Source organism: Apis laboriosa, unplaced genomic scaffold (genome assembly GCF_014066325.1).
Source record: "Apis laboriosa isolate Shangri-la unplaced genomic scaffold, ASM1406632v1 scaffold14686_cov152, whole genome shotgun sequence".
Classification (NCBI taxonomy): domain Eukaryota; kingdom Metazoa; phylum Arthropoda; class Insecta; order Hymenoptera; family Apidae; genus Apis; species Apis laboriosa.
In genome coordinates, this window is record NW_025221692.1 from 740873 (window position 1) to 762906 (window position 22034).

The 22034-nt window shown below is 41.0% G+C and overlaps 1 protein-coding gene across 6 annotated transcripts; it reads right to left on the reverse strand.

Moving 5' to 3' along the window:
- Window positions 1-41: 41 nt before the first annotated feature.
- On the reverse strand, window positions 42-21555 carry LOC122710419 (E3 ubiquitin-protein ligase lubel). Of its 6 annotated transcripts, none has more exons than XM_043928261.1 (21): window positions 21314-21555; window positions 18675-18764; window positions 18205-18612; window positions 16653-16847; window positions 16093-16320; window positions 15556-16022; window positions 14217-15445; window positions 13313-13530; window positions 13120-13215; window positions 12303-12467; window positions 11459-11815; window positions 11194-11377; window positions 3802-10781; window positions 2660-2857; window positions 2310-2588; window positions 2137-2226; window positions 1889-2045; window positions 1312-1642; window positions 727-852; window positions 458-626; window positions 42-203 (listed from the first exon to the last, which is right to left on the reverse strand). In XM_043928261.1, the coding sequence occupies exons 1-21, from the start codon at window positions 21419-21421 to the stop codon at window positions 174-176; spliced, it is 12105 nt and encodes a 4034-aa protein (XP_043784196.1). In that variant the 5' UTR covers window positions 21422-21555; the 3' UTR covers window positions 42-173. The 6 variants fall into 6 exon arrangements, with proteins under 6 accessions (XP_043784196.1, XP_043784197.1, XP_043784194.1 ...); XM_043928262.1 differs by having other exon boundaries at window positions 12303-12446; window positions 14217-15448; window positions 21314-21554; XM_043928259.1 differs by having other exon boundaries at window positions 14217-15448; window positions 21314-21554.
- Window positions 21556-22034: the final 479 nt, after the last annotated feature.

Consider the following 22034-nt stretch of genomic DNA (forward strand, 5'->3'; position numbering starts at 1 on the left):
TTTTAAAATACTTATTATATTTTACATTAAATACTAAATAATTTTCAATCTTTGTTTACTTTAATTGTAAATTGTTCTCTACATCGCTGTCCATACGATAAAATAAATACACTATACATGATGCATAAAAAGCGTGAGTTACGTAAAATCGCACATTAATTATTCCCCTTCTATCACTCCAATGGAATTTCCTTGCGCACGATCTGCAAAACATCCAAATGTTAAACATAATAAATATAATATTTTTAATGGTATTAAAAACTAATATTCATTCCAATATAGAATTAAAAAAAGGAAAAAAAATAAAATTCATATCCACAATTTCAGATTTCTTTTTTTTTCGATACACCGCATTTTTTGGCTGCGAAAGTCATGTGTGAAGATCTACTTTCGTGCATTTCTTGTTAATTCGGTCAGTGTGTCGGGGCAGGAGTGCAGGAGAGGAATTGTTAGTCACCTGAATGCACGCCTCGAGATAATCCCGCTCGGACATTTCCTGGTCCTTCGCAGGGGGAACTTTTCCCCGACGGCGCAGCTCTTGCTTGGCATCGTTCAAGTCAAAGATCGCCACGGGATCCAGCTTGCCCTTCAGTACCAGACCCGCCAAGTACTCTATGTAGTGCTGCCTGCGGGGAAAAGTACCCAGAATTTAGTCGTGCCATGCACGCTGCTTCTTCATTTACCTCGATCAAGTCTCTCTTGTAATGTTCCGGATCACGACCGTACCAATTCGGGGGTAACTTGATCCCCGCACGTTTCACGCATGTCTCAAGATCATCTATGTTTAGTAACGGAAGCGGTTCCAGTTGAATCATCCGGATTTTTCGAACTAGGTATTCGATATAGTGGTTCCTAAATATTCGAAGGATACGTTAAAAAGCAACTAACTATTCGGTATTCTCAAGATGAAATATTTATTATTTTGTTATTTTTATAATATATCTTTTTATTTTTTTTTTTATAAATTTTTAATTTTCTTTTGTTCAGAGTTTAACAATAATAACAGATTAATAAAAGATAATAAAAGATTTTTGTAATTAATAAAAGGGGAAATTAATGGCATTGAAGAATTGAAGCTCAAACGAATTAATTTCTAATATTAGCACTAGTCTATGATGAATAACTTACATTATTTATTTTTCATTTATTCCAGACAAACATTATAACGATGAACAATATATTGATTCTTCTGCTATGAATTTTTTAATGCAGAATCATAATGCAATACCCATAGGATTTCAACGATATTTAATTATAAAAATGATAATTGTAATAATGGAGAATACATGCAAAAGGGAACAAACAAATTACCTGCACAAACCAGCGTGTCCCTCGACAACATCTGAATTGCATACCGCGTCTACAACACCAGTAGGAGTTTCTTTTTGCAATTGCACTTTGCACTTGCGCTCGCCAGCTGGACCCTCTGTGTCGTACTCGATTCCATTATCTCGTAACAGCTGTTGTAATTGGCCGGGCTCCTTATCGCGAAGATAGAACAGACAGTTCCGTGGATGATGAGCGTGAAGGCCCAGCTTTGCGCAATACGGGCTTACCGAGCATTTTGCTCCCATCATGAACGCTTTACCACAACCGCAACAAAACTCGTACTTGCATTGACTACATGTGAAATGCATACAACCTAAAAAAACGTATGATATTTTCGATATTGATAAATTCGACTACTATACAAAATATTTTTTATTTACGATCGGTCATTTGAAAGATAAAAATATTTAAAATAGGAAGAATCATATTATATATTAATTGATTAATTTGAACAAGTCCCATGTAAAATTAACGTGTAATACTGTAATGTAATTCGGTATTTTACAGGAAATTCATTATGGTTCGAGTAATTAGATCTTGAGTGTTCGTTCGAACTTACCTCCTCTAGACAAGGAGTAACGAAATTTGCATTTAGGACAATCTATCCCATTATCCGCGAGATGCTTGGCTAAGCCAGCGGCTTGATTATCCGGGTCATTCTCGTCTTTCCAAGCAGCAAATTGCTCGCACGTAATTCCTTCGTGCTGTTTCTCCCACTGAAAACGAAACCAACGTCAGAAAAGATGTTTCTTCGTGCTTATGTAATTTCCATTTAATTTTCTTCTAATTATTAATATTATCACGTACTGGCCTTCGACATTGGGCACACGTGACTGATCGACAATCGGGACATATTAATCTCTTTTGATCTGGATCTGCGTAAAATCCGCTTGAACACTAAAAACCATAAGTGTATTATATCCTTTGCAATTAATCTTCGGATAAAGAAAATTATGACAATGTGTATGAAATAAACACACCTGAATGCACCATTTAAAATTCGGATCTTGCATTAATGTTCTATCTCTCAGCTTTCTTTGAAAGAGTTCGTGAATCGGAGGATCTAGAAGTGTTTTCAACTGTATGTCCAGGTTACTAAAATATTCGAGAACCTCGTCTTCATTCGCATCTTTAAGATTTGGTTCTTTACAGAATGGACAAACTGCATCCGTTATGTTTCTGTCACTGATCTGGATAGTGAAGTAATTCTTTGCACACTCGTTGCAACAACGATGAATGCATTTTAACATGGACACTATCTGGGATTAAGAAAGGAATTTATAATTTGGATTCTGAGATAAAATATGCAACATGATTCAATTTCGAATACCTGACTCATCGCAAAACGACCCGTGCAAAGTTCACATTCCTGTTGTAAGAATGCTAATGCTGATTCTATACTGGAACACTCTTTGGCCGCTTGAAGAGCCTCAACGTCTCCAAACTTCAAAGCCAGCAAACTGGCGGCTACTTCCGCTTCGTCGTAATTCGACGCTTTACCTTCCGCTAAGAGACGACGAGCAATTCTCTGTAAATGTAAGAGAATTTTTCTCAATTTTAATTTTTTTTTTATTCATATTAGTATAATAACTATGTTTTTCTTTTTTTTTTTTTTTTTGGCTTAATTCAAATAAAAATATAATTGTGGAATTTTCAAGTCTTTATAAAATAGTCTTTATAAAGATTGGTGCATAGAATGATACGTGAAAATAATAACATGCAAAAATACAATAGACAAAGACTACACCAACGTCTAGAAACGAGCTCTGGTACACGATAACATCGATCAATTCATAAATAGAATATTAATAGAAGCTAAAAGTAATTACGAAACATAAATAATTGTCAATGAATAATTCTGAATGCAAAATTATCTTACAGACATACGTATACATCAAGAATATACATATATCAAGAAGTAGTATCTTTTTATTATTACTTGAAATGCTTATGTCGGAGAAATAACATATTATCTGCGTGCATTTAAATTATTAAAAAACCTGGGAACCATCCAACAAATTAGATGATGGAAAAGTCGTGTTCCGCGATATTAAATTAAATTCTCGGTGTGTGCTTTCTTCATGGACGTACAAACCTCGAGTTTCGCGCGTATACCACGATTCTGTTACTTTTTTAATTTGAACACACAGCGGAACAAAGCAACATGCTATACAACAGCGATATTAGTCACGACGAGAAACAAGAGGAGTACAACTTACCTCGTTGAAACAGAGAGCCAACTTTATCCTAGTCGAGAGAAAAAATATTTAAAAGCTACAGTCAAAACAGGGTTAAAAATTCAACAGGGATGTTGTCAGCTATCTTTTTTTTACTTTTTTTCATTTTTTTTTTTTTTTTATTTTATCTCATTCGTGTTTTGACACGTTGATAGAGCTGTTTGTAGACATTGGCCTGTCAGCAGTAAGGACCGACAAAGTCGACAAGTGATTCTGACAACTGACGTCTACTGACCTCCCTCTCCGTTTTGGGAGATCCGCCTGTCTTTGCCTTGCCGCTCCTACTTTCCACATATTCTCGTTCTGTTTTCTCTTCGCCCTCGAATCGACGGATACAACTGGCCACCAAAGAGAATCGTTTCTTTAACGTTCCACCCTGATCCACCCCTCTGTCAAAGCCTGTACTCGCTCTGCGATTCACTTTCGTGCGTTTATCGCTCGACCGCTTCACTTTTACGATTTCTGTCTTAAGATCTGTCTTGTTTTGCTCGTTTTTACCAGACTTGTTTATTTCAAGTTTTTCGTTTAATTTAGCAGACTTATCTTTGACGATATTTGTGTCATTTTTTATAAATACAGCAGATTTTTTAGTGGAACAAGTTTTAGAAATAATATTTTTTTTAGATACATTTTTGGTTTTATTATCGTGTAATTTATTTGTTCTTTGCAATTGTTGATTCTTCAGATCAACGTTATCATCTCTCAAAGTATCATCTTCTTCGGACGATGCATCATCCGAATTTTCATTATCAATTTTTTTATCTTTCTCCAATTGTTCCTTCTCTTCTTCGGAGAAAGAATCTCTCACGTGATCTTCGTTAGAATCCTCTTGGCTCTCGTTATCAGTGATATATTCATTTTCAGAATTCTCGAATTCGGAATCGGATATTTTCGCCTTTATCGCGTTAATCGTTTCTTGTAGCATAATTTCGGCATCGGTCAGCTCCTCCGTACTGTCCAACGTACGATCTGATTGCTCTTTTTCCGATATACATTCCGATTCAGTGATGCTCTCCAAGTCTGAGGCGGAAGTTTCGTTATCTGAAACTTCTTCCAGCTCGTATTCTTCGCTCGAAGTCGTATCATTTAAATCCACTTCCTCGGATACCATCGGATCTCCCTTAGTAGTAGACTCGATCACGACTACCTCCTTGTCATTTTTCTCCGATACCATCGCGGGTTTCGTTTTTTCTCCCGTGCCTTTCTCATCCCCGGAAGTTCTCGTCCGAGCTGCTTCAGTTTTTACGGCCACCGTCTTTCCGCCATTTAAATTTCCCTCGACTTTATCGGAATCCATTTTTTGCCCGGCTCCAATCTTCGAAGCATTTCCAGCTGAACTACTTTTTCTCGATGCTTGTTGGGTAATCGATGGTTTCGTCGAAGCTCTAGTTAACCCGTCACCGGATACCGTTCTCCAAGATTGCCACGAAGTTTCACCAGTCTGTCGTGGAAGTCGACGTCTTGCCGTGAACACGGGGATCCTCGAGAGGAAGGAAGATTTCAACGTGTTCTTCCCTTTTAAATTTTTCTCATCCGCTTTTTCGTTACTTCTATCAGCGGCTAATTGCGCGGGCATGATCGATCTCTTAATTTGTTCGCAACCTTTCGATAAAGTATTCATAATTGTCGATCTCTTTTCCGTTATCACCTTCTCTGTTGGAGGTTTAAGATTCTTTGAAATTTGCCTTTGTCTAAGCGGCAATGATCTCGTTCTGTTCGTTACCTCGTTCGAAGAAATATTTCTCGCGATCTTCGTAGTAGTTTTTGGAGGACTTTTTCTCGACGATTTTTGATTCGACAATGTCGATCTTCGAGTTATCTCGATCGCGGTTTCCTTCGCCTTTGCCATCGTCGCGCCTTTCGGGCTCACTTTTCCGAAATTTCTTCTCGGTATGCCGGTAGGTTTTTTCACTACTTTCACTGGAGACCTCCTTCTGCCGATCTTTTTCGCAGGAGATTTGGATCTCTCCTTCACCGTACCTCTCGAAGTAACCGCTTTATCAACTTCATTTGCATCCGTTTCATTATTTTCGACGTCCACCGCGCTTTCTCCCGAAATCGTCACGATCTCGCGTGTCTCGCTTTCTGTTCGCAATTTCCCCGATCCCTCGATCGGCTCCCCTTCCCCTCGACTTTCTACCACTTTTATTGGCGCACAATCGTTCACCGCTATCATAGGGCATTCGCTTATTTTGATCTCTATAACGTCGGCTGCTCCTGTATGTGCTTCATTAATACCATTTACGTTCGAGCACGCGACAATTCCTTGGCTGGAATCAATACCCGAATCGAATCCCGTTAAATTTACCGACGAGTCTTCGCAGATCGTAGAAGTATCCGAGACAACGTATATTTCAGGATTTTCCTTCGATCGTTTTATTTCGACCCCATTTCCCCCAATTTCGTTCCGTAAAGTTGGAGGATATAAATTGGCCGCGTTATTGTTCGAATCTTTTTCTATACTTTTATCATCGTCGCGGGAAGATTCGTTAAGGATTCCAGGCACGTTATCGGCGAAATAAGTTTCGTTCAGATTCGACTCGATACCTCCTTCGATCGAGTTTGACGCGTTATGCGAGATATCGGGAACGTTATTAGGAGCGACGAACGGTATGTCGTTAGTATCCGTGGAATTTGCCTCGTTAACGGCCGATCCGTTCAAAGTAAGCGGGCTCGACGAGGAACCGGAAATAGAAGGGTCACTCGAGATAGTTACAATCGTCGATTCGGTATTCGCGGGTGCTTCACAAGGTTCGTTCGCGTCCACGTTGCCAGATGTCGAGGGGGAGGGCACGGCTCGAATCTCTCCATCTACGTTTTTCCCTATCTCCGAATCGATCCTTTTTATCGATTTATTCGAATTATCCTGGATTTCTATATCAGTTTTTGTTTCTAGAAGAAGAAGAGAAGTATCTTTTTCTATGTCGTTTACTTTCGCGGGAGACGCAGTGTTATCTTCTGCTTCTGGTTTCGATCGAATGTTAATTTGCTTGGAAGTTTTTTCTTTAGAATCGACACACTTGCTTGCAGAAGTTAGCGGTGAGGTATCGATTTTGTCGTTGGGGACGTGGCATGCGACGGAGATAGGCTGCTCCACTTTTTCAGATACATGCAACGCGTTTTCAGAAGTTTCGTGGACGATCGTTGTGGGCTTGTTAAGGATCTCTGCAGTTTTGGACTCTTGGGATGGTTTGTGACCGTTGTCAGATTCCTCGAAAGTATCAGGTGAATTAGCCTTGGAATTTTCTTCGGGGATAATATTTAAATCTGAAGAAGATTTATGAATAGGAATTCGATCTTTCGAAACTTCTTGAATAATAATTTTTGAATCTTTAGATATTTCGTTTGGTGCAGATTTAGAATCATTTGATATGTTAGAATCTGTGGAAATATCAGGATTTTTTTCAACGATCATTAATTTTAAATCTGAAGAATCTTCTTGAGTATAAATTTTTAAATCTTCGGATATTTCATTTGGAAGAGATTTGGAATCATTCGAAGTTTCAGAAACTACTTCAAAATTTTTTGAAATATCAGAATTCTTTTCAGAAATAGCTAACTTTGAATCCGAAGAATCTTTAGAAAAAATTTTGGAATCTTCAAGTACCTCGTTTGGAATAGATCTAGAAGTTTCAGAGATTGTAATTTTTGAATCTTTGGGAATATCAGAATCTGAAGGAATCTCACGTGTAAGAGTTTTTGAAATTTCATTTGGAAGAGATTTGGAATCATTCGAAGTTTCAGAAACTACTTCAAGATTTTTTGAAATATCAGAATTCTTTTCAGGAATAGCTAACTTTGAATCCGAAGAATCTTCAGAAAAAATTTTGGAATCTTCAAATACCTCGTTTGGAATAGATCTAAAAGTTTCAGAGATTGTAATTTTTGAATCTTTGGGAATATCAGAATCTGAAGGAATCTTACGTGTAAGAGTTTTTGAAATTTCATTTGGAAGAGATTTGGAATCATTCGAAGTTTCAGAAACTACTTCAAGATTTTTTGAAATATCAGAATTCTTTTCAGGAATAGCTAACTTTGAATCCGAAGAATCTTCAGAAAAAATTTTGGAATCTTCAAGTACCTCGTTTGGAATAGATCTAGAAGTTTCAGAGATTGTAATTTTTGAATCTTTGGGAATATCAGAATCTGAAGGAATCTCACGTGTAAGAGTTTTCGAAATTTCTTCAACAACAATTTTAGAATCCGCGGATATTTCAGTGGAAATAATTTCAGAGATTGTAGTAGTTTTAGAATCTAAAGGAATATTAGACGTAATATTCGAATTCTCAGGAACTGGTTGAATAGAAATTTCCAAATTTTCTGATTCTTCGCGCGTAGCAATATTAGAATCCATTGAGATATTGGGAACAGAGGATTCGATATCTGGAGGGATTCCATCAACTTTGGAATCTATAGAAGTTACAACGATCTTAGAATCTACAGAAATTTCCTGAGCTATTTCAAGACCTTTTGAAGAATCTGGACTAATAGATCTAGATCCTTCGATTATCTCTTTTCGAGCGACCTCTTTCAAAATCTCGTGTCTGATATTTCCACAATCTTCAGAAACATTTTTAATTAAATTATCGGGCTCCTCGGAAATTTTCTGCGGATCGATTCGAGAATTTTTCAAAGCTGGGCCAACAGAGATTCTACCGTCTACTAAATTAGGACTTTCTTCAAGGGTGCAAACCTTAGGAGGCACATTCGTCCGAGTCGAATTAGTATGATTATTATCAAGCGATTTACGTCCCAAAATAGCCGCACTCTCCGCAGAGGGTCGATTGTCAACTACCAAACTGGCATCAATTAATTTCACACGGTTATCATCGCCAGCTCGAGCCCCAATAGTGGTCGAGCGCATTTGCATGTCGGATGATTCACTGACAGACGTCCCCGAGTCACGTACGAACGAGGATGACGTCTCGCTCGATAATGATTGTGCGCCAATGGCCTCGTTCAGTCTTATCGGATTATCAATGGTGAGTGATTCGTTTTTCAAAGATGCATTGTTAAGCCTAGAATCTCTCGTGCCGTTCGAGTTATCCGTTTCCTTCGACGACGATCGCTCGTGGTCAATCGCATGAATTTCAGAATTCGCTTCGAGGTGATATTTATGAGATGAATTCTCGATATATAATGACGATGCCCTCGGATCGACGCTCGAAATTTCGTTTATTGAGCGTCGAGAGTGTTCAGAATTAGGTGCTTTTTCACTTGTGTTAGTATCGTCAACCGCAATTTCCGGGGAACGTTTCTGAGAACTTACGTGTTCTATCGATGTTTCCGTTTTCCCTTCGTTCCGCAACGATTTCTCTTCTTCTGGGACCCGATTCCTGTTAAATTCTGCCTCCATTTCCCTCCCTTCTGCGTTAGTCAATTTAACGTTGTTATCGTTTTTCTCGTTTCTACGTACCGTTTCGATCTCTTGCAATTTTTCGATGTCAGCCGCCGTTGTTTCCCCTACTTCCGTTACGAGTTTCCCTGAATTTTCCACGCTTCGAGGTGCACTTTCATCTTCGATCGATCCTCCATCAACGGAAGTTCGAAGAGGCGAAGAGTTTTGATTTTTTCCCGATTTGGAATCGAGAATACCGGCGTCCACCACGCTCGATTTCTTCGACGACAACATTTGCATCGCCGATATGAAAGGACCCAGTAATTGCTCCGGCAACGATTTCATCGCAGATAACAACGCCTCTACCTGCGTCTCTTTGCCTTTCTGCGAAGCTTCCGGGAAGACGGTCTCGAAACTTTGATCCGTGAAACCATTTTCAGCTGTCGTAATTATCGTCGATCGAGATCCCCCGATCACCTTGTTCGATTCTGCCTTCGTATCCTTCTCTCCACGCTTTAATTTATTCGATTCGTTCGTTTCTTTGCTCGCCGTTTCGATATTCCCCGAAATCCTCTCGTTTTTCTCCTCGAAGGAATTTTCAACAGCCTTAATTAATTCTGCGGAGATCGGTGCCTCCCTCCGAGAGAGATCCAAGCCATCTCGTTCCATCGTTTCGTTTATTAAATCAGGCCGTTCGATTCCATCGGTTTGCGGTTGATCTCGAGTAGATTCCTCCAACATCCGAGATATACTGTCCGGCAAACCGTGGCCCGATACGTTGGACGGCAAAGGGATACTCGGTATTTCCACCAAAGAGGAATCTTTATCTACTTGTAACGGCCTTTGATGAAGATCAGAGGAAGCCTTCTGGGATGGCGGCTCGTTCTTCTTCGAGAACGGCGAGGAAGCTTTATCTATTTCTACGCCGCTTTGCCCGGGATCGGATCTCTTTCGGGAGGTCGTTTCGCTTTCTTTAATGCGAGAACCAATCGGTTCTTCGCCCTTCTCTTGGGCTACTTTCGAACTCATCTTTACCGTTTTCTTTACATTCTCTTTCGATCTGGTTACATCGTTCGTTTCGCCCACTTCTGTATAAGATGATTCTTTCTCGATACCAGGGGACGAAACGCTTTCCTCCTTCTCTTTAGATTTTTCTCCCTTTACGTCTCTATCGATGATCGAAATCTCTTTTTGCTCCCGATCGCTTCGATCATTCTGCCACGAATTTTCCTCCAGATCGGAAACTTCTTTTTCAATTAAACTCATCGTAGGATTATTAATGCTTTTATCGTGGTCTTCGGTTACAATAGGTGAAGTAATATTTTTAATCATCATCATTGGCTCGGTTTGATGGATCTCGTACGAGATATTATTATTTTTGTCGTCGCGAGAAATTTCGTCTTTGATCGTTTTATCGCTCGTATCCTCCTCCAATTTTTCGACTTGTTTTTCTCCAATCAAATTTCGTATCTCGGAATCATTATTTTTATCGTGTTTTTCGATCGGTGTATTTTGAATCGTTAATTTAGTTTCGTCCTCATTCGCTCGTTTCATCGATCCCTCGTTCTCCATTGTTTTAACTGTGTTGGCTACATCTTGTGCGTCCCTTGGGACCAGATTTTTATCGATTAGAACTGTTCGATCGTCATTGTTAACTTGATACAGATTATCAGGCTTATTACCGAGCGTGTTCAGGGGGTCTTTTTCGTGTTGCCAGTTATCGGTTAGCTGTCTGAGGGCTGCCAGTTGCTTTTGAAAGTCGGCCTGCAACGCGACGAAATTTTCTACGATTGGTGACATTACCTGCTTCCTGGCTTCCGTGTCCGTACCCACGCGGGTAATCTGTTCGGAACCGCTCGTTTCACCACCGACCGCATCTGAAACCATCACCACCTCGATGATCGTGAACGAACAACCGTTTTAAAAGAAAATGGATTTGCGCATATTATAATGAAAAATGTATATTCATTTTACAAATGTCGAGTCGATTGCTGGTCGACGTATGCACATATTAATTTTTGATAGTAAGTAAATGTATTCGCGAACAAACTCGCGAACTTTTACTTGTAAATCGTGCGATTTACATGTAGATTGTGTGTACAAATGCATACATAATGTACTGAGAGTAGTAGAGAATTTTTACTTACTTACGAATAAATTATATTACATCGATTATTAAAATTTTGTTTTTTTGTTTTGTCTAGAGTTTTTAAAAATTGTAGATGTTTATTTTTTTTAACAATGTTTTGTTAAATGCTTTTTATAAAATTGTTAATTTGATTTACCGACCTTCCCGCGGTGCAGCCTCGTCGTTTTCCACCCCAACCGGAGGACCCCAGATCCTCATCAAGAACGGCTTGAGCTGATTTTTTTGCAGCTCGAACAAAGCCGCATCCTCGGCACCGGCGTTATTTTCCAACGCTTTCACCACTTCCATCATCGTGAAATTCCCTTTCTTCATAATTTCCTCGCACTTTTGAAATTATCATACGTATTATCATTTTTAATTTTCTCGTTATATACAATTTATTGAAACTATTCTCAAAATCCTCACTTTTAGCTGTCTACGTTGAGCGGCCATCGCGACAGCCTTCCAAACATCCCCTTTCGTAACTCTCAAGGCCTCTTTCGCCTCCACGCCGGAAAGCATCCCAATATTATTCTCTTTCATCTCCCTTCCTTGAGTGGTAACCAGAACTTGCACGGTTTCCACCAAGTGGGGCCATTGGGTCTTCAACCAGTCGATGGGGTTGCTCGCCCCCTGAGACAAAGCCACCTGGACGTCGTCGGTGGAGTAACCATGTTTCTCAGCCTCCCTCAAAATCTCTACGATCTCCAAGCCTTGTCTGGTCAACGTTGAAACACCTTGTGAACTTGGTCCAGCTTCGAGGTATCTGGGTTGGCTCGGTTCCTGGAACGAGGATTCCAAATGGTTCAATTAAAAATGATAAAAAAAAAAAAAAGAAACGAATCGGAACAGAACGCATAACAATCGTTAAAACAATCGTAGAAAGGTCTCATCGCCGTAAGATGCACCTTCTCTATAAATAATTAACAAAATGTTATACAGGCTTAAGAACTAATCTAAGAACGATTTTTAACCAACACGTGTCGAGAATTATTTATATTCGATTGGATTAATGATCACACACAGTCGCAGATAAATTTGAGAATAGAAAATATCGTTTTATTAATGACGACGAATGATTTTTTTAGAATTTCGTTGGAGTGAAACAGGTATATATACATATATACGATAAATGCCCCTGTAAATGTAAACCTGCCTAAACGTTCACACCGAGGCTACGGTGAACTGCCACAATCGTGTTAAAATTTTATACAGGAGATTAGATCGGATTAGAAACCAACAGTTCTCGAGGGATATCTGTCAAGTTTACCCTGGAACGATAATAAAGGTGAGTGGAGTCGATGGAATTTCTTCGCGTACGATCCCTGCTGGGCCCGATCAACTGTTGGAGATATGATTGATCCTGGATCGTTCGTGGATACAAATCTGGGCTGTTCGCGTATCCGGTTTGTTCCTGAAACAAACGCTCAGCATCCTTCTTTTTATTAAAAGGAATTCACGTTCACGTAAGTACAATAATTCCTTTGACAGAATCAGGAAATTAAAATTTTTGGAAAACTTTTAATAATTATTAGAGCTAGAGAATGCGTCAAAATTATATAAAATATCCTGTTATTTATGGACGATAATAAGATCGTAGAGGATTAGAGGATTCGTTTCTGAAATGAGAATACTCGACTCGATTCACTTTTCGAACAATCAACAAATATTTGAATTACAAAATTTCAGAGTCAGGAAATTAAAATTTTAATAATCATTGGAGCTAGAGAATGCGTCAAAAATATAAAATGTTCTCTTACTTATGAAAGATAATAAAATTATAGAGGATTCGTTTCTGAAATGAGAATACTCGACTCGATTCACTTTTCGAACAATCAACAAATATTTGAATTACAAAATTTCATAATCAGAAAATTAAAATTTTTGGAAAACTTTTTTAATAATCATTGGAGCTAGAGAATGCATCAAAAATATAAAATGTCCTCTTACTTATGAAAGATAATAAAATTATAGAGGATTAGAGGATTCGTTCTTGAAATGAGAATACTCGATTCACTTTTCGAACAATCAACAAATATTTCAATTACAAAATTTCGCGGATCTACGTAATCAATCTTTCGTTTTACCTCTCCATCGCTCTCTTCATAATACAATAATCCCTTTGAAGCGGATGCAGCTCTCACGAATCCGCCACTTCCTCTCGATGGAAGGTAGTCGTAGGTCTGAAAAGCATATATATCGTACATTCCTCGTTTCGTATATTTTTTTTATTCGTGGCAACGTTTTATAATCCAAATAAACGGAACGTTTTTCCCTTACTTGAGTGGAAATGCTCTGAGGAGGTGGGGAGGTTCCAGTGGAAACCGAATGGCTTTTTGGAATTTTCCCGAGCATGGGTCGTTTAATTGGCTCCACATCGTTTATTTTCGTGCTTGTTACCGACGAATCGTTCGTTATCAATGCCGATTCATTTTTCAAAGAAGATTCAGCCATCGGTTTGTCCGTGACTTTCGACGAATCTTCAAACATCGCGATATCTGTAAATTCAAACAATCATATCATATGGGTGTGTTAGTTTGGAATTTTTTTTACACGTGATTCGATGTGAATCAATAGAAAACTTCATTCTTGTATTTTTGAAATGACAAACGGTATTTGGAAATACGAATGGCCAAGGTGTACACACGTTTCGTTCTTTTATGACTTGTATTTAAAAAAAAAAATTAAAATAAAAAAAATCGACGTGTTCAAGATTCACAAAAAAGAAATAATTCAACAACGATTTTTGGATGGAAAGAACATCAGCCAAATGCACGCTCATGCTTGAAACTAGCTCCATTTGAATGAATAATAATCGCATCAGACATGATTAAAAAAAAAAGAAAAAAGTAAGTTAATAAATGAAAAAGATGAAAGAGAACTTTATTTCAAATACGACTATGCATTTGGTTTCCACTGATCGTGTACGAAACAAATTTGCATGTCTCTTTATTATTCATCCAAGGATATACATCGACAGGGAACAATCGTGTAATTCTAGTTCATCTGTTTTTCTTCGGGTTTCGTAAAAAAAAAAAAGAAAAAAAATAGAGACAAAGAAACAGAGAAATAATGGGGATCGAGGAGGAGAGGAGAAACATTCAAAAAGACAACAGGTACAATAATTTTAATCACTGATTCGATTTGGTACCAAAGGAAAAGCTGATTTTTCGCCTTGCTCTACCTTTGCTCTTTGTGGAGACACTGTCCCCGCTCTCTTCGCTGTTCGAAATCTTTAACAGGCTGATCCGTTTCTCGAGATCTGGACTGGGATTGCTGACGTTGCTGGCCGACTCATTTTTGGGAATCTCGCTCAAATCGCTTGGAACATCTTCCATGTTCTCTTCCGTGCTAGGCGGCAACGCGCTGCTTCTAGTTTTGCAACAAACAACGCACACCCGATCCTTTATATTGTTTATAAAAGTGCAATGCTCGCAAGCCCATTCCTCTTTAGGGATCTCCATCGTCGTGTTTCTTTCATTTGCGTCTTTGGACGAATTTCGTTGATCCGGGTTCGTCGTTGTTCCACCCTTTTCTTCTTTTCCTACCGATGGCGTCCTTTCCAGACGTTTAATTCGTTCATTCTCCATCCTCTTTGCACCCTCCTCGCTTCGTTTCTCCGTTTCAACGAAACGACCAACTTCTCGATTCCCACTCATGGGTCGTGGCTCGTCGCTTTCGCGAATTTTTCTAGGGACTCCCTCTCGAGACGGGGTCCTTCTCACGTTCTCACGGGACGAAGCTCGTCTCAATCTTTCCATCTCCTCGGGCGAAGTTTGTTTTCTCGACAAAGGTTCTCGCTTCGTGGCCACGTTTCGATCTTGCGAGGACTCGCGATTTGGAAGACCACTCGCGACGCGTGGTGCGTTCTCTTCGACATCTCTAATCGATCTCGCATCATCGATGATTCCCTCCGCTCCCTGGATCTTCTTGGGGAACGAATCTCTGGAAGGAGTTTTTCTCGTCATCTGTGTATCGCTGTCTATGGAGGATCTTCGAGAATCTCTGCGAGAAGATCTTTCGAGGTTGTCCAAATTCACGATGTCTCTTCTCACGGAGGAGGCTCTTCTAGGAATCACCTCGTCGTCCCTTCGCCGTGGAACCATCATTTCTGATCTCTCGAAATGATCGTCAGAGGAGCTGGTCACTCTGGATCGTGTCTGCACGCTGGATCTTCTATCCGACGAGTCGTCGTCGGTGCTCCGTTTTCGACGATAGCTGCCATTCTGAACGCGATCCAATCGTGAATCCACCCTGGAAAGCCTCCGCTCATCTTGCTCGTATCGTCTTCGCGAATTTAGACTGTTTTTCTGGAATTCGTCGTAGCCCTTAGGCGACATTGGATACCGTTTCACCGATTGATTCTCGGACCATTGATCCTCCGTACTGGTAACTCTTTCCTCTGACATTAGCCTTCTGAAAAAAAAAAAAAAAAAAAAAAAATATCGAATCGTTAAAAATCGATATAAAAATTTAAAAGTTTCAACAGATATTATATTCAAGATATTGTATTCAAGGCTCACTCGCGACGATTCCTGTTCAACAAGTTCCTATCATCCTCGTGATAACTCCTTTGCCTCGCGCTCCTGGACACGCTTCCACGCCTGGTTCCTCTCGAGCTCTTGGAGAGCCTGTCATCGAAATCCGACTCTCCGGAATCTTCGGAGCTAGCATCGGACGGCGAGCCTTGGGATCTTCTCGATCTCGACCTCGAGGCCAACGACTTTCTAGATTTCAGACTAGGGGACGGCGAGGCTGCTCTCGACCTTCTGCTCGATTTCACGCTTCTTGCCGGGCTGTGAGGCCTGGACAGGGTACCCGGATAATGCGGCGGGAGCATCTGTGATGGAGGATATCCCATGGGATAGGCCCACATAGCCGGATGGTTCAGGCTCATCGTCGAACCGCCCATGCTCATGTCCCATTGAGGATTCGGTGGATACCACATTATTGGCATTCCTCCAGGACCGAGATGGGCCATTGATTGAGCCTGCAAGATAAGTATTATTCGTCGAGTTTTTATTTCCATATATCAAAGAATGAAAAGGTTAAACGATTACCTGATGCATTCCAGGATTCCACATATGAGGCGACGATAAATCGCAAACGCTGGCCGATTGCATCATGGATCTGGGCGGGGGAGGTGGTGGTATCGGAGGTGCGAGTTTCGGACTGGTCACACTCAACGGCCTTGCGCTCACCGCGTCTCTCGAAATGTCGGAAGAAGTGTGCCTCCTTCTGTTCGCATCCTGCGCTCTCATCGCCTCCTGGTATTTCCTATACCTCTCCTAAACGTTCATACGTATGTTAAACAATTCGCATCTCTCTCTCTCTCTCTCTCTCTATCTATCCTTCATTTTACACATTCGTTTCCTATTCTATAGCGTGTCGATATCGAAGGCCATCTTCGTGAAATGGTATATTTCAACGAACGAGGACACGGTGAACGTTTAAACTATCGATTATCCATCCTCGTCATTCACGATGAATAGTAGAAACTCTTCGAATTGTTCGATAATTTTACGATATGATATATAGTAAATCGTGTATTCGATGAATAATTAATCGAGTTTGACTTAAAGAACGTGTAAAATGTTCATCGATCGTACGAAATGCTTACCTGTAAAGTGGACATTTTGTCGGTGCTCGATCCTGCTCCATCGGTAGTGATATTCATAGATTGCATGGATTTCGACACGGTTTTCGTATCTAACGTGGCTGACAGGGGTCTGGTCGTGTTTGGAAGTGTCCGCTTCAAACTGCCAACTCTCTCGATCAAGAGATTCGTCGATCCCTGGTTTTGCGTCGATTTAGCCTAAGCGCGAAACCTGAACTTTATTACATCGCTCTTGCCATCGTTTGGGAACGTTGTTCGTGTTTTCTTCGTGGAGAAATGTTTCGCTCTTTCTTTTTTATCGTGGATGGAGGAAAGAGAGAGAAAAAAAGAAAAAAAAAAAATACCCGAGACAAATAAAAAGATGGCGCGTGCTCGCGATGGTTGAAGACAGAGGCGCTAAAATTAAATTGCGGCGAGGCTAAATCGATGATAAACAAAGCGTTAGTGGAGAATAAAATAAAATCGATGGTGTTCTTGACTCGTCTTGACTCGAGAGCACTGGTTGCAAACTTAAAATAAAAGTGACGTGTGAATTATTGAAACTTTGATCGATCGATCAAAATAAGGCACGACTGCGTTGCTGTAAGCTGAAAAATGATGAACTGTGTGCGCATGTTTAGTGGACAAAAATTTTATATATATATATAATGATAATAGCAGTAACGGATACGGGAAATGCGAAACGGTGCGTGATCGAATCACCGTTGTTCACCGTGCTCTGCCATATTCACCAATTCGTGCTTCACCGAGTTTCGAGGAGAAGGCACGCACGAATCTGCGCGAGATTTGTCTTTTTTTTTTTTTTCCGTTTTTCTTTTTTCCCGCCGTTACTTTTATCAGACAGAGTGAAAGAGTGAACGGGTTCAGTGAATACGGCAGTAGTGTTTTTGCGGTAACGTGGTGTATTAAGAAGAAACAACGTCAATATACAATGGATAAAATCTCTATAAAATCTCTCCCTCTCCAATTGAAGAACAACAACATCTTATAGACTAATTTTAAAGCTCGGCTTTAAGCGGGGCGCGATTAACAATCTTCACGTTGCCTCGGTGTGAGACTTTCTCTTTTATAAAAATCAAAATAATCTAATTCGTGGTGTAATAACAACGTGTAACAACAACAACAAGCAACAACATTCATACTCCCGTATATATATAACAAAAAATATTAATCGAGAAGAAAAATTCGAATTTTCGAATCATCGGAGACGAAGTTGCGACCGCGTTACAATGTTACAAATTGTTCGAAAACGTGAACAATTTCCAGGAATAATATTAGTTCGAAACGAATACTAACTACAGGAAATGAAGCGAGGAAAAGGGAGAGGAGCAACGCGATTGCGGGAACAATGACCAAAGAATAGGCACGGTTCACGATCCTCGCAACTTGGTTTCCGTTGATCCCGATGATATCCCGATGTTGTCGGGCAATCCCTGAACAGATCTCTCTGGATCTCGAAAGGGGGCACGGGGGGAGTCCTAACACCTAAGGGGTCGTCAGCCTGCAAGAAAATTGACGGGGAGGGATGAAAGCTTCAGGCCAGATTGCATCCTACCTGAGCGTTCTTGCGGTTCCGCCTAGGTGGCGGTACGGGCGGCGGGCTGGACAAATTCTCCCCTTTCGGCGGCAAGGGTGGCCGCGTTTTCGCGGCCGTTCCGGTCACGATTCTTCTTCGCACGTGGCTCTTCCTTTTCGGATGTTTGTGGTTCATGTCGTCGCAGGCCTCGCAGTAATTGCCGTTGCACGTGTCGCAACGGGCGTACACGTTCTCGGCCCCGCATAGGGCGCACTTGTTCGCGGCCGGTGTCTGATTTGAGGATTTCTGCGCTTGCGGTCGGGTCGGAAATTCGATGATCTCGTAGTCCGGGTCACCACAGTCTCCGGAGAGCGACGGTGGCGGTACTTTGGGTGGGGTCGGTGGTCGGCGTTGCTGCTTCTGATCCATCTCCTTCTGTTGTTGCGCCTTTACGAAATATTTTCGTACTCAGAATTTGGTAGAATCGGAGAAGGAAAGGATCTACGTACCAGTACCCAGTGGGGCATGGACCTTGCCATGCGCAACCGAGTCGATGGGTTCGAGATGGCCATAGGACGCCATTTTTCAGCTCCCGGGTTCTGCGAAGAAAGAAATATTATTTTTTTTGATTTTGAAATCAAAGAAGGAGACGCGAATTATAATAAGGCAGAGCGAAGCGACGAGATAAATCTTCCCGGTTGTTTATCGCTACCGGTACATTTTTGCGCGCGGTCACGAATCGAGGTGACAAGCTGGCAGCGTTGTTAACTCTCGTTCAGCTGCCAAACGATACGGGGTATTCGTGTCATCGCACCTTGGGCTGGGCGTCTGAGCGGTGACTTCGGCTAGACGAGAGGATTTTTCTCTGAGTGGATCATCGAGGAAAACGTGACGTCACACCGTCAAGCCGGTCGATACCACGCCGGAACGGGCTGAAATCGAATCTATCTATCTCTGCGGGGGAAAAATCGTGTCTCGAAATAAAATCGAGCGGTCACATATATCTCCTCGGTTTGACACGGTTACGAAGAAAATATAAATATCGCATTACGATTCTTTTTACAAATTCATTCATTCGTTTCGTCGAAAGTTGATTCAGATTTTTCTTTCTTTTTTTTTTCTTCTTCGAAGAGGAAGCGTGCTTCGTTTGTTTATAAATGAAAAGAAGGAAAGAAAAAATCGATCAATTTCGAGCTGCATTTCGAGGGAACATCATCGGTGATTCTTGTTAGCGGAAGAAGAGCGATGTGAAAGTTCCAGCCGTTGCGGCGGCACATGAGTTCCACATGCATGAATTAGATCCTCGAATTAGAGCCCTACGTATCTTTAGAACGTTTACCCCTTCTGTTCTTCCCGACTGTTCATACTCTTTTGTTCTATGCGGCGATTCTGTCTAGTATAAGAGCAATAAAGTAGCCGATTTCCAAGAATTGTAAATTTAGATCCCCCCACGATCATCGCGACCAGTCCTCGTCATTTTCGTAGACAAAATTATAAATAATATAGTATATCAATAAGATAATTATACAAGTGTAATAATTTCTTACAAACGTGGATCAATGCAAAAAGTATCATATTTATATAATTATCTTCGGAGAAAGATATGGATAAAAATATGAAATCTAGGAAAATATAAATTCCAGTCAACAAACCCGACGAGTTAATTTTAAGGCGAGAATCGCCCCGATAAAAAGCAAACGTGGAACTCTATTTCCCGACAAAATTGCAAAAGTCTACAAGAGTTGGATATCTTCCAACCTCTAGCTTCTCCCCGCCCACTCGAGTTTCTTCTCCAAACATTTTTCTAACTACGTAATAATATCCCATCCGCGGATCTTTATTATCTTCCCGATAACGGTTCAAAACATCGGCTCCGATTTATATTTCGAATAATTCAACACGATCGTTCGAACAAAAAAAAAATTTCAAAATCTCATCCACGTTCAATCGGGGATTGGAATCGATAATTCGTTTCGTCGAACAAAACGCGTGTCACAATTACGAGTGGATCTGTGAATAATCGAGCAAAAATCTCGAATTAGAATGTTACGTCCGTTTTCCTTTTGCGAGGAAGCAAAAGGAATATCCTGAGAGATGCTTTCGCCGCGATAATGTCATCGAGTCCGTGCACATTTGCAAAAGCTTGGCCAGCATCGCGTGTCTTCTTCAAGTAAACAATCCGGTTCTCGGTTTCCGGTTTCCAGCAAGGATTGCACCAACAAGGAGAGGAGGAGAAAAAAAAAAAAGAAAAAAGGAAACTTCCGCACGAGTGTGGAACATCCTCTCTTCCGCGGTGTATAGAACACGAAGATTCGCATCGTTTGTGCGTCTTACTCGTTGATGCACTTCCGTTTCACCTCGCGAAAGTAAAACCGGTGAAATTTGCCGGATGGGATGTTCTCGTCGATTCCGGCTGCCTTTCGCTTCGTTCGAGATCCCTGCTTTGCGTCTTTATGCAACTCGCAGGATTTTTTTTAGATAACACGTGATAGAATCGAGTTGAACACGTAGTAGAAACGTTTCGAATCTTCTTTTCTACGTTCGATTTTATTACTCGAGAAATAGTATCGAACACTTTCAACACTTCTATCTAATCAAAATTTATAAGAATTACAATCGAAATGTATTCTACAGATTCAAACGCAAAAATTGATATACAAAATAATTACTTAAATAATCAATTAGACGAAGCGAGATGGGAAGAGATCGCTCTCTCTCTCTCTCTCTCTCTCTCTCTCTCCCTCCCCGTCATTCTATCTACGTCTTTATCCAACGCGAATTTAAACCTCTGAAGCTCAACGAGCAAGCCTCGATCCGATATTTTTTTTCTACACCAATTTTTCGAACCTCTCGAAACGTAACCACAAATATCATCAACACCCGGTGAAAAAGATGGAGAAGAAAAAAAAGAGAAATAAGAAGAAAAAGCATTTTCCATTTTCACTCGCGCGCGAGGGAGAGAGAGGAAGAAGCGTGGAAACTTTTTCCAGATCGACGCACCGTGTGTTATCGATGCACAAGAGGACGGAGAGCGGATGGAAGAGAACAAAGGACGCGCATCTGGATCCGGGGGGGGAGGCTGGGGAGGGGAGGGGGTGTGTGACGCGCGGCGGATAATGGCACTCGTGAAAGGGAAGATCGCACTCACATTCATGTGGGACCTCGCGGAGTCGATTTCTCCGGTTTTCCTCGGGAACTGGTCGTCACGGTACTGGCTGCCTCCGACCGCCCGTCCGCAAGGAGAGCTTGGTTGCATCGCCACCAGCCGAAATCTATTTCCGTAACACGGCTGCTGGATCGTTGCCACCGATCTACCGAAGTCTCCCCGTTCGCGTAAATATATCGCGACGCCGCGCGCGTTTAGAAACGTTTAGAGAGCTGGCACTCGCCTCGAGCAAACGGGCGAACGGTACGCCCTGTCCCCGCGTTCTTTACGGAGACATTGTACGGGAAGAGGAGGATCTTGATCCTCTTCCTCCCGTGGCCGCGACGAGATTCCGTGACGACGAGAACTCGGGACGAAATTGGGGCAGAAATTCTTTCTTCTTTTTTTATTTTTTCTTCTTCGAAGATAGGAACGAGGAGAAGGGGTAAAGGGATAGTTGTTCGATTCTCTCGTTGGTTGGTATTGTGCTCGTGTTTTTTCGTTTTAATCGTCTTGGATAATGTTTTTCGTGGATGATTTTTTCTTTTTATTTTTGTTCAAGAAAAAAGGAGAATCGTTTAGAGAGACGCGTTGTAGAGGGGAGGAATGTTGATTCTTCTCGTGACCGCGATATTTCATGGGCAGAAATTTTCTTTTTTTTTGAGTGGAACGAGGGAAATGTTTTTTGTCCTTATTTGGTATTGAGGTTAATTTATAACTTTTT